Source organism: Lepisosteus oculatus, chromosome 9, assembly GCF_040954835.1.
Source record: "Lepisosteus oculatus isolate fLepOcu1 chromosome 9, fLepOcu1.hap2, whole genome shotgun sequence".
Classification (NCBI taxonomy): domain Eukaryota; kingdom Metazoa; phylum Chordata; class Actinopteri; order Semionotiformes; family Lepisosteidae; genus Lepisosteus; species Lepisosteus oculatus.
The window spans coordinates 36,278,466-36,291,100 of NC_090704.1; the positions used below are offsets into that span (position 1 = coordinate 36,278,466).

General features: G+C 40.0%; 1 protein-coding gene across 1 annotated transcript in view; it reads left to right on the top strand.

Moving 5' to 3' along the window:
* The window catches only part of LOC107078489 (uncharacterized), a 29,240-nt gene extending 18,583 nt beyond the window's left edge, over positions 1–10,657 (top strand). The window contains exons 10-17 of the mRNA XM_015356079.2: positions 485–617; positions 1,215–1,414; positions 1,593–1,638; positions 3,262–3,327; positions 4,055–4,114; positions 6,157–6,242; positions 7,981–8,075; positions 8,951–10,657. Coding sequence (XP_015211565.2) covers positions 485–617; positions 1,215–1,414; positions 1,593–1,638; positions 3,262–3,327; positions 4,055–4,114; positions 6,157–6,242; positions 7,981–8,075; positions 8,951–8,985 — 721 coding nt within the window. The 3' untranslated portion in view covers positions 8,986–10,657. The remainder of the gene's footprint in view (positions 1–484; positions 618–1,214; positions 1,415–1,592; positions 1,639–3,261; positions 3,328–4,054; positions 4,115–6,156; positions 6,243–7,980; positions 8,076–8,950) is intronic.
* Positions 10,658–12,635: the final 1,978 nt, after the last annotated feature.

A 12,635-nucleotide genomic window follows, 5' to 3' on the forward strand; every position in this document is an offset into this window, starting at 1 on the left:
CATAAGCTGTAGCACAAGCAGCAATGTGAGTAAGATCCTCAAACCTACCAAGGCTGTATGCACAGACTAGGCACAGCTGCTTGACTCCCCATCTTGGTGTGCTCTAGTATGTAGTGCAGATGTGAGCATTGTTCTTTTCGCATGAAGATAAGGTGTCAACATAATCGTTTCCATAGAGAACTTGTTTCCGAGTTATTCAGAATTTCCTGAGGAGCAGCAAAGACATTGCAACAGAATCTGCTGAGCACTGAGGGAATCAAAGAGATGGATCTTTAAGAAACCTGTTAAAGAAATTGGTTACCTGTGATCCGTACATTGGGGGTGGGCAATGCCCTGATTCTGAACCTGCTCTTTAAGCTGTGACAATTAAAATGTGAAACCTCTTATTAAGACAGTCTTACTGTATGGAGGTGGCTTGAGCACACAGTGTGATGCAGGCTGACATAAGTATTGTACTGTCCCTGTCCCTCTCTTTGTGGTCCAGGTACCTGGGGAAGCGAGTATTTGTTCTGGAGTTAGTGGAGGGCAGTCAGGCCCATGCGGATCATTTTGTGCGGCCTGGTGACATCATTGATGAGATCAATGGGGTTTCATTGCGGAACGCCTGTAATGGACAGGTAGGGTAGAAGCAGCCTCTGACGCAAGCCTCTCACCTTGTGTTTCACGTACTGCTGGTCTCACTTCAAGAGCGGTTCCATGGCAACTTATGTTAAATGAGCTAATTCAGTATGCTGATAACTCATGTCACTGTATTTAGTAAATTATCTTTCAAACATAATAAGTAATTAAGCATCTTCAGTCTTCCTAGACTGCCATTGTTGCAACAGCAGTTAGCGTGGTGTTAACCAAGAGGTTTCTTTTCATTTTTTTCTTTCATTTAGAATGTTCTTTCTCCCATTCCTTAAATATTTAACACAGTCTCACCCTGCCCTTCTCTTTCTCCTAACCCACAGAACGTCTCTCCAAGGACCTCAGTTCTACCTACTAACCCACAGAGCCTCTTTTCAGTCCTTCAGCTCTAAGCAATCACCCACAGAGCCACACTCCAGTCCCTCAGCTCTAAACCACCACACTCTTCTTTCCTTCATTTCTCTCCCAGTCTATCCGTCCTAATCATTAGCCCACTTGTACCACCCCACAGACTTGCACACTTCTCCTTCCTCAGTCAGGTCATGTGTCCAGACCACTCTGACTGTTGTGCCCCCTCTCTGTAGGCTGGCATTGTGTTACAGAGGCTGAAAGGCAAGCCCCTAACCCTGAAGCTGATCCGGTGGCTCAACTCCGATGGCACAGTGTACCGGCCCATGGTCAAGCTGCTGAAGGCCCTGCAGCAGGAGAACCCCAAATTCCAGTTGTACCCCAAATCGCAAGCTTCAGTGGAGGAGGGGGCAACACAGTGCCTTCAGGATGGACGGTAAGGGAATGGGTGTTCTTTTGACTTTGTTATGTGATCAGGTGTAAAAAAATTAAGAGTATTTCAGTGACTGCTCAGGGACTGTCTTGGCTGAAAGGGAAACTTTAATCAAAGCAGTTGATAGGTTTTGGAGAAACAGGACAAAATCACAGCTTTCATTTTTCTCCCCCATTCTCAGGATTGTGTACATCGTGAAATACCTGGGAAAAGCAGATGTAGGAGTGGTAACTATGTTTTTTTTCCTTCTTTTTTCTTTTTGAAGTAGCTATGTGCCACTGGCTTTTTACATCTGCAGTAGGACCCCAGGTTAAGGTTGGCGTCAGTGGGGATCTGTTGATGGAGTTTTGAGTAACTACCTTTTTTGGTAATATCTATGTAGTTTATTTTATAATCAATCAAAAAAAGCATTTAATCAAAAAACAGCTGCAAAAGTGATAGGAATAGAACATTGTAAGCCTCTGAGTACCACTCTGTATTAAAGGGAATCACCACCTTATTTATTTAGAATGGATAAAACCATATTTGTGCACATGTGTAAATAAATAATAATTGTGTTTATATAGCATTTTTTTCATTCCAAATGATAACACTTTACTTATAACCAGAAAAACACATTATCTGCCACTAAAGTGCTGCCCCACCTGGGTGATACTACTCAGCCATTGTGCAACAGTAGCCCCACTATACAGTACATCAGGAGGAGTGAGAAATTGTTTCACTGGTTGATTTAAGAGGGAACTTTAGTAAGAGCAGATTGTGCAAGCTCAGAGTAGAATTTAGCCTTGGGTTAGCCCCTCTGACCTTCTGAAAATAATTGTGGGATCTTTAATAAACCAGGAGATTCAGCAAAGGTTCATAGTATGGTTTCCATAGAGGGTGGCTTAGAATTCTGTACTGTAGTTCATCATTTGACATGATTATTGTGATCCATGGTTATTCATTCGTGACTCATTCCAACTGCCCCTGCACTAACACAAGGGCAGCGAGAACAATGCTTACACTTCTCCAACACGCCCACTGACTGTACCAGTTGACATACTGCAAATTCTGGAGTGCCAGGAGAGTGCACACAGATTGAATGGGTAGTGTATTACTCACTGATGTCACTGCAAGTTCACAGGTGCTCAAGATTCAGGACTCGCTGTTACATGATAAGCCAGGGAAGCCTGAGGCTGTCTTGAGTCCATCCAAGCCTGGCTGTGCTCTTGTGGGGAATCTCGGTCTCAGTCAGCTAATGGCTCATAGAGGGCTCAACTTGTACTCTGAGTGGGCTCCTTTAACTGTGAAACTCTTGGCAGATCCAAGATAAGTGAGGTGATTTAAAGTAATATAATGCAACTCTATTTTAGTACAGTATATAAAGAAAAATACATTATGGTTGGTGTTTACCTAGCTATTGATTAAAATAAGAGGTGTGCACAGATGTACATTAAAAAAATTGTGCCCAAATACAAGACAGTATAAAGTTATTATGGGACTAAACATTGAGAAATCACAGCAAATATGTTGTTATTTGAAGGGGTTATTGAATTTTGATTTAATATAATAAGAAACATTCAGTAAAACAAAGACTGCAAGTGAAGGCTCTTGTTGTTCTCTGGTCTTGTGTTAGTGCTAGCTGTTCATAGGATACAAGACAGGTCGATAGTGAAATCAGCAGATATAGTCAGGATAGTTTGTTTCGAGGCGGTGCTCAGAGATGACGATTGGTTTATTGACACGGGGTGCTTTTTGGAGCCACTGTAGGTTTGATACAGAGTTGAAATCTGAAATCTAACCAGCTTGCAGGCACAATGGAGACAGGAGTGGTGAGAGGGGGACCGTGTGACATGACTTCTGTTTTTCAGTTTGGGGGGAAAGAAGTTCTGCAGCAAGGAATCCCTCTGGTCCTGGATCAGAAATTGCCAGGAAAGGTAAGGGCATCAGATTTTGGTTAGCAGGAAGGGGGCAGTGTGTGGATACATAGAGTGGCTGGATGGCAAACTGATGTATGCTGCTGTCAAGAGATGCCGTTGATAAATAGGGGAGGACATGTGATTGTATTTTATGAAGATACCTGCTCTAAACCCTAGCGTGCCTTAAGCATCAGAAGACAGGGAAAAGACAGATCTTGTGTTGTTGCTCTTTAAGAGCCATCTGCATTTTGAAGAGCAGCACAGTGAGCAGCAGGGATGGAAGGTGAACAACTCCTGTCCCCCTAAGACAGAGGAGCGTCCTGTCAGTGTGAGTGTTTCCTGGCACCATCATTTAGGGTGTGCACTTCAGTCCTCAGCTGGCCACAGCACTGCTAACCGGGCACTGTGTCTGAGGACTTCAGTTCTCATTTGTGGGTTTTTTTCCTTTCTTTCTCATGCGCGATTAAAGAAGAGTCTCTGGGTGTTAATTGGTAAGAAGTAATGGAAAGTAAAAACTAAACCCAGTTTCCACTGGAAAATTTCAGGAACAGAGAGTGAGAAAGTGGTAGTAAAGAAGAAATCCCACAAGAGCATCAGCTAATTTTCCCAATTTATTTTGGAATCCTAGCCTCTAGGGGGGGAAGGAATGGTGATGGAAGAGGAGGATAGATCTGGGTTTGGGATAGCCCAACACTGCCCCCTAGGGGGACATAGCTGTCATTGTCTTCTCTCCTTCCTTTTTCAGACCGTGCTGTTCGATTTGAAGGAGACCCACATCATCTGCATAGAGAAGTCCTCCAAACAGGTGAGTGTCTCTGTGATCTCTCTGATCTTCAGTCCACTGACACACTGAGCTTTCTTTGTTGCAGCTGGTCACCATACACCAAACTACAATCACCTTCTCCTGATACAGACAGGACAGAAGAAATATTACTGACACAGGTCAGCACAGAAGTAATTTCTGCATATCATTGTTCTTTCCCAGCTCAGAAAATCTGTCTTGTGTGACATTCTTAGAGCTACAGCAGTATTGTTGTAATGTATTGCGTAGGAAACAGAATCAAAGATTAGAAGAAGGAACAGAAAAAAATGCTGAAAAGTACACTGACCATTGCCTGTTTCACTTAACCCTCAGTTGTCTAACTTACTTTGCTACTCTTGGAGTGGTATCCTCAAGTAATATTTTAATGCAGTCTGTATGGGTTCCTTTTACACATTTGGCCGGTGCCAAACTATCTTTTGGATATAGTATCCTACTATACCTGGCGTTTCTTGTAGCCTGTTAAAAGGGGTTATCACTCACTCATTCTAGACTCAGACTTTTCCCCTTCTTTGAAAAATTGAAAACTAAATGTACTTCCCTATCACAATTCTACCACATATTTTGCTGTGAAGTTACTATAAGACGTTTCATGTCCACATTGGGGATAAATATATGATCTGTCCAAAATTAAAAAAAGTGCCAGAATGTCCATCTATGTCAGCAAACAAGCACACCCACTCCCCAGCTCTAACAAACTCACTGCTACCTGCTGCCAATTCTTCATTTTACATATTGGCTCCCTATAGCTTCCATTCATTTCTAACATATGCTCTTTTTTTGCAAGAGCTCTATGGAGAGGCCATTATAAATAAGTCCCAATGCTCTGCATCCTTCAATAAACTTGCCTACACTTAAGTCATCAAATATTTCCAGTCTGGAAATCCTTGTACTATTCCATTTCCAGGGTACAATTGGATTGTCTTTCTACAGCTTATCAAAATGACACTTCTTTATCCAGAATGCCTCTTCTGCATGTCCTGGTCATGTTGGTTTTGGTAGCTTTGGATCTGACTGGATGGCTATTGATCATGGCCCTGCATGAGTTGCACTACCTAAATGCTTTGATAACATTAATTTGTTCTGCACTATGTAGTAAAATGTACAGAAACAGGTACATTTATTTGTTATTTTATCCATTATCTGAAAGTTTATTCAGATGATGCAGTATAGCTTTTGTGTGCAGTATAGCTTTATGGCTGTTTGTGATGTGTTAAAATGTGTTAAATTTTATCTATAGCTTTATCTAAGTAAAAAAACCTAACCTAAATTTACCCCATTTTTTTTGCATGTTTAGAAAAACCTTAACTATTAAAGCACTTCGAGAAGCCACCTTTAAAGGTGCTATTTAAAATAAAGTTTATTATTATTATAATATGACCTCATATGTTTTATATCCCTTAGTCTTTGTTCACATAATTTCCTATCCTATTTCCAATCACAACATGGAATATTGTGTCGGCGGCCCGGGCACTCAATGCCAGTGCTGGCCAAAGTAGGATTGACGTCTCCCAATAGCAACATGCTTGAATATATTTTCCAAGACAGTTTTTTAAATCCCCAGAAATTCAATTTCAGTCCCTTGATATTCAAACTGTATAGCTTGCAGAAGGAATATAGGATATGAAAGCACACAGAAATCAAAGTTAGGATAACTGTTGATTTGTTAAGGTTTCCTTTCTGTAGCCATTTCACCTTTAAGGATTGCTGAATTATTAAAAATACAATACACCTGCTGGCTGTTAGAGCACACATAATATCCCTCAGGTTTGTTTACTGGAACATCTCTCTTGTCTAAGAGAAACCAGTACAATGTGCACACATACATTCAACTGTGTGGCCTGATTTAGGATTAGAGATGGGGGTACAATTCTTCAGGGCTCTGGTGCACAAAAGGTCATCTCAGTGGTCACAATGTCACATACATAAATAAATCCTTATGCCTGTATAAAACCTGGTGAGTTACTTTAGCAAACTGTCTTCATCCTCTCTCTTTCCCCCCCAAACCATTCCACCACGTCTGTCAGGAGCTCTTCCAGCACCATTACCCAGAGATCTCCTGCGTGGGGCGCTACAGTCGCTCGGACCAAACCATCTTCGCCTTCTGCGTGTCGTGAGTAGTGACACTGCTCCTTCTGTTGGTCTTAAAAAACACTTCCTGTGCTTTAATGTCAGGCTGTTCAACCAGCAGGATTGCACACGTGCTGCCAAGAAAATCGCAGTCCTGTTTACACTGTTATACAGTGCAAGAAGAGTGTTATGTGCCAGGGAAAAAAATGGTGCTCCTCAGTTTTAGGTCCTTAGGTACAAAAATGCCTCTTGAATGAGGCTATAAACACAGAATAAATTCCGTCACAAGCACTACAGAACAAGGTATAATGACATGAATACTCCTTTATAACCATGTCTGCAGATGACAGGAATGTACAGTACTATAATTATTCATCACAGTCTATAACGAGACATAGTTTCAGCTGAAGGCAAGAGCAGAACTCTCTGGTAGAGGTAAGTCTGAAAATTATGGACGACACGATTAAGGACTTCAGAACAGACAGGGACTTTCTACAGATACAGCTTAGTGTTTCTTGTGTGTTTTTTTAAGTTGCTTTTATACAGTACACATTGTTTTATTGTGTTGTGTAGTCTGGATGAAAGAATTATGACAGCGTTTTTTCACCCTTTGAAGTAAGGATTTGCTGAGCTATTAGACGAGTGAAAAGCTTCCATGAGGTACTGCATTTGTCACTTGGGATCAGAGAATAGACTGACTCTTTCAATTAAGCAAAGACATCATTATTATGTAGGAAGGCTATATGATAGATGAGGATATGTGAAGCTTTTCTACCCTGAACAAACTCCAGTGTGAAAGACATCAGAGAGAAATAAGTGCCTGCTAATCTTTTTCAGGGTTTGAAGATAAACTCCACTGGGTTTCATTACAGGCTGGAGAGTACTTGTCCGTGTGGAATTTGAATGTTCTCCTTGTGTTTGTGTGGCTTTTCACTATCTGCTCTATTTTCCTCCTCCCTCCCAGAGATATGCAGGGTTACGTTGACTGTTTACTCAAAACTCCTTTCCCTATCGCAATATTATACTTCTTGGGATGTGTTCCCAGGTCACTCAGTACTGGTTATGAGATAAGAATGAAATAGAATCAGATGAGATAGGTAGCCAAACAGCCTTTTCTCTTATTTGGCCTTTCTAAAATCCATTCATACTAAATCTTGGGGTAACCAATTTTCCTGGGTATCTAGGGACCCCTGGAGTGTCTCAAGGATTTGTGACCTTGGACACATCATTGGGGACCCCTGATGTAGAATGTATAAGTGTGAGGAACTATATGTAACATACACAAATTCACCTTTCGATTGTAAACTTTAAGTCTCCTGCTAGCAATTCAGTTGTTGGCCATTTTTTATGTCACTATTCAGCTTTGTTACAGGAATGTGTATTGTGCGTTCCTGGAACCAATACTCCTTTTCTTTTGAGGCAGCGTGGATACGTTCTTATTTGTATCAGTCTTTATTAGTGTCTACAGACAGGCAGAGATACAAAGGGTCTTAGAACACAAGCATTTGGAACATCTCACATACTACACTACTGAATTGTACCTCAGTTTTCCACTGTGCTTCACTGTGAATTTGACTTTCCAAATCTCCCTTTAGAAAGGGATCTGAAGGAATCCCACACAGTGATGCAAGTGCTGTTTCTGTCTGTGTGGTTGTCCTGAAGTGTGGCCAGCAGGCTGCAGTAGTAGCACACATTTGTGATTGGTTGAAAGCAGGTGCAGGCACATGTTGCAATTGGCTTCAGCCCGTGGCAGCTCAGTTCTGCGATTGGCTGTGTTGCAGAGATTGCCCAGAGACCCCAGAGGCCTGCTCTTTCAGCTGTGTGGTGATGCGGGCCAGCTCTGCCCAGGAGTGCGAGGAGATTGTAAATAGAATTGGTGAGTGCTAGTCTAACCTTCTACCAGTGTACCATTGTAAGCCTGCCATACTATTTTGTACGTTTTACTACATTTACTGCAAATTTACATTGCTTTTACAAAACTAAGTTGTTATTGCATTTTTTCTTTGTATCTTCAACCCAATGTCTTTCCTTGCCTTATATTCAGTGGAGCATTAAGAAACCTCAGAGAAATAATAAAAATATAGTAAAACCTGTTCATTGAAAAACCAAACTACAAGATACAGTATGGTAAACCATAACAAGCGTGGCTCTGTATTATAAAGCAATATGTGTTAAAAATGCAAAAGTATTAGAAACGAAGAATCTGTAGGCAACAGGGTCAGGCTATGCACTGATAATATTTTGTAAGCTGTCAAGACAAAGAGAGATTGTGGGATGTCGTCTGTTTGCAGTCTTGAGTAAGTATAGTTGGAGAAAATGCTGTATAAAAAGTGCTTTTTATCTGATCATCTGAATGTTCACTATGTTCACATAGCTTCACTATGATTTAACTTCTTTTCCCCACTGACTAAATAATTCTCACCTAGCTTCACCACACAGCATGATTTAAATATTTTAGTTTTACACAGAGAACTCTCACACTTATTGGCAACCCGAAATTTACCATCATCACTCATTACAGTCTTACTACAAAGTACAAACACGCCATCTAGCCTTTTCTGACTTAGCCTGGTGCATAAGAATTTAAGTATTTGCATCTGAGAGCAACATTTGATTTGCCTATGTAAGAGTATGGCACATACATCCTTTTGTAAGCACAGAATTTATTGATCACCATTCCTAAGACACTGTAGCATTTTTGCACTTTTGTCAGACTTTTAAAACATTTTTCTGTATTCTTTATTTTTTCAGCTGCAGGTTTCAAGCACACAGAGTGGTTTGTGTGAGAGCAATCCATCACAACACACTGCTGGTCCAGCGCACTACAGTGCAGATGACAGGCATGACAATGACTTTGGCCAGATGACAGTGGCCCTGGGTCCTCAAATCCAGTCCAACCTGGTCTCTCTCTGGTCTTTTGCTTCCTGTGCAAAAGACACCAAATGGCCTGACCATGTGTGTTATGGAAAATGTGTACATTGTCTTCACCTCTCCTGGTTCCTGTGGTAAAATTATGGGTTTTGTAGGAACTGGGAATTAAATATTACATGGTAGCTCTAAATGGAGACAGGAAAATTTAAAACAAATGTTCTCTCTGATTAGTTAACTTTCCTGATCTGTGTGTGTGTGAAAAAGCGTCAGGGCTGAGCTTTGAGTAATGGAGCCTGAACCTAGAACCAGTGCGCTAGCCTCAGTGACTGAAGCCAGACTTGAAATAGGAGGCTTCACTGTGGGCTTCTGTGGTTGGCCCAATGAAGTTCAATGGCCCAAATCTTAAAAATATGATACGGACCAAGGAGCTAACAAGCCAGTGAAGTCTAATCACTAGCCTTTCTTCTTTCATAATGTTTTGTTGATCGATCTGCTGGAACCACCTGAAGAAAATGAGATTCTGTGGAGAACCAAGATCTACCCTTACGTTTTTTTTCCTGTAGGTTTTGTAGTGACATCAAAAGTCACAAGGAGATAAAGGCTTCCACAATCCTCACTGTTTCCCTCAGTCAGTTATATTTAACAAATTAAATGTCTAAGGTGTTGATTAATGGTGGTTATTATTAATCTTCACAGGGTACTGTTCTTAAAAACATCAGAGTATAGAACATCAGAGACATTTTACCCAAGATGCAGTAAAATTGCAACTTTCAGCAACTCTTGTCTGTGAGTCAACATGAGATATTCATTTGTCCTCTTGTTTTGAAATATCCACTGAAAACCATGAAATTCTTTAACCAAATGTACAACCAGCCTCAGATAAGCTGATCGACACTAAGCCTGGGTGCCCTTGGATTGTTCCATCTCATTTTGGGGGTGGTGGCTGTATATGGACTTTACATCACAGCAGAAGGTGCATTTTCTAAATACTGTCACTGAGTGTTTGGTTATAAATGCTTCTACAAATTAAACAGGTATCTTGATCTCTTCTAAATTTGGTCTCAAAACCCCCCTTTTTATTTTCAATAATTCATTACAGCAAGAAAAGCAGGGGTGATATCCGACATACCTTGGCTGAATTTCAGGTGGGAGGATGGAGTAGTGGTTTGGGGTCTGGACTTCAACCTAAAGTGTTGTGCATTCATATTCCAGGTGGGGTTACCATTTCTGTGCCCTTGAACAAGGTACTTTACCAAGATTACTCCAGCAACCCCAGCTATATAAACTTAAACTAAAGTTGATGCAAAAAAGGGACATTTTAAATTCCAATTGTATCTTTTCTCAGCCTAAATTAATAATTTGCTTCACCTGGTGTGTTGTTTTGAGATGTTGGCTAGGTCTTGCTTTTGATGGTTTAACTTTTGCAGTATTTTTGGTTTGTGGGAGTATGATTGCTTACCTTGACACTTATTTGGAGATCATCATTGCCTAAGCATGTACACAAATGATGACACTGAGTTGGGATGGGTATTGCGGTATTTAACAGGAGATTCCAAATAGGCTGCACTGAGCATGGTTATATATATATAACAAAATTGGATAGAAGCACGTTTTCATAAGAGAGTAATGATACTCAATCCATAATTTTCTTAAGAACCAGTAAAGTAGTAAAGGTCCTAGCTGTATACAGTATAAGAAGATGTTTGTGTAATTAATATTAGAAAAGCATTTGGCCCATTATCCATGTAGCTCCTTTTTGTTGACCTGTTTCTGTAACATGTTGGTGTAACACTGTGTGCAAGAGGTCTTTCTGTTTATAACAGCATGTGCATTTAGGGAAGATGTTACTTTTAAACAGAAAACTCCAGGGACTATAACAGAGCTATGCCTTAACTGTTTCTTATTAAAATGCAGTTTGAGCTGACAAAATTGTGGAACAAAAACAAGCCAGTAAATGGGTTTAATGCACTCAAATTATGTAGTCGTACATGTTAATTCATCCATAGAAATGTACATGTACCAAAACAGCAAAGCTCAAACATATTAATAAAGATAGAACAAACTAAACTATACAGAGAGGCAATAAAAAAGCAACAGATTAGTATTGGAACCAAAAAAATATTTTCCCTTATCAATGCCAGTCAGTATATGTTCTTTATTCAAAGGATTGAAGGATTGATTTGTCTGCTATTAATAGCCATTTTAATGTCTAGCATACCCATGAACTCTGGCTAGGGGTGGAATTCTCTCTTAAAAACAGTTTACCACAGTATTGCTCCAGGCTGTATTCTCATCACACTCGATTTCCTTCTTACAGGATCACTGTAGTGTTACTCCAGACTGTGTTCTCATTGGACTTGAGTTCTGTCCTAGATACAGAGGCATTGTTGTGCTACAACAGACTCTATTCTTCTTTGGCTGAAGTTCATTGACTCTGCATCTTAGAGTGAACTGCAACACAGTTTTTACATTTTAGGTTTATAATGAATCGGCAATGATGAGTCCATTTCAAACCACAATGAATCCACCAAGGACACTAGAATGTGTACCACTTTCAATTTACATCACAAAAAAAGACGGAGTTTCAATATATACGTAGTGCCATATTGCCATCATTGTCTGTCATTCAGAACAAAACTACCAGTGATGCGAAAGCAGCACCATTATATTGTAAATATGCTTTAGACCAAGAAAACTTTGCTACTATATTAATTTTTAAAATGTTCATGAAACTAACACAGACAAAGCAACATGTTTTTTCAGATATTATCAAAGTATTGGAAAAAAGCCAACTAACAAAAACACACTCATATATCAATTTTCAAGTTTTGCATTCACTATTCACTCATTTACATTGGTGGTTATTTTGTGGTAAATCATACGTTAAAGAAAATTTTGAACAGGGCTTATATTATTGGAGGACTTACCATAGTCCATGTCGTTGCCTGAACAGCTGATTTGACTAAGTACAATTGAATTGAATTTACCATATTTACTTTGAGATGGTTTTGGAGACAAATGCTAATTAGTTGTTAGCTCTGCATGCAGATCATGTTGGAACACTTCTGGGGTGAAATGTCTGTGCACAACCTGTACTTATTTGATCGTACTTATTAAATCTCAACCAGAAATTTGTCAGCGGGACCAACATCAGTGTTTATTACCCATCTCTTGCCTAGTTTAATATCCCTTGGAAAGCAAACCGTTTGATTTGCTGCTGATCCTCTGTTTTGTGTGCTACCACTGTGTTCTGAACAATCAAATGCTCGACAGTGAGACATCCTTTAAAAAATGTATGCAAATTCAAAAAGACAAAGAAGGATTCATTTTCTGAGAAGACTGTTTTTCATCTGCTTACAGTGACTAGTGAGCAGGAAGGGCCACTTTTATTTCACAATTTGTGCAAATTCTCACTCTTGTGTGGTGAAACCTATTATTTGCGTCAACATGGCGGCCATACTTTCACAAAGTTCACAACTTTGCACCTAGTTTGAAAGTTGCAAAATTCTGAAACTGTCAATGTATTTTGTCACAGAGAGACACCGGTCTTAGAAACAGATTCTTA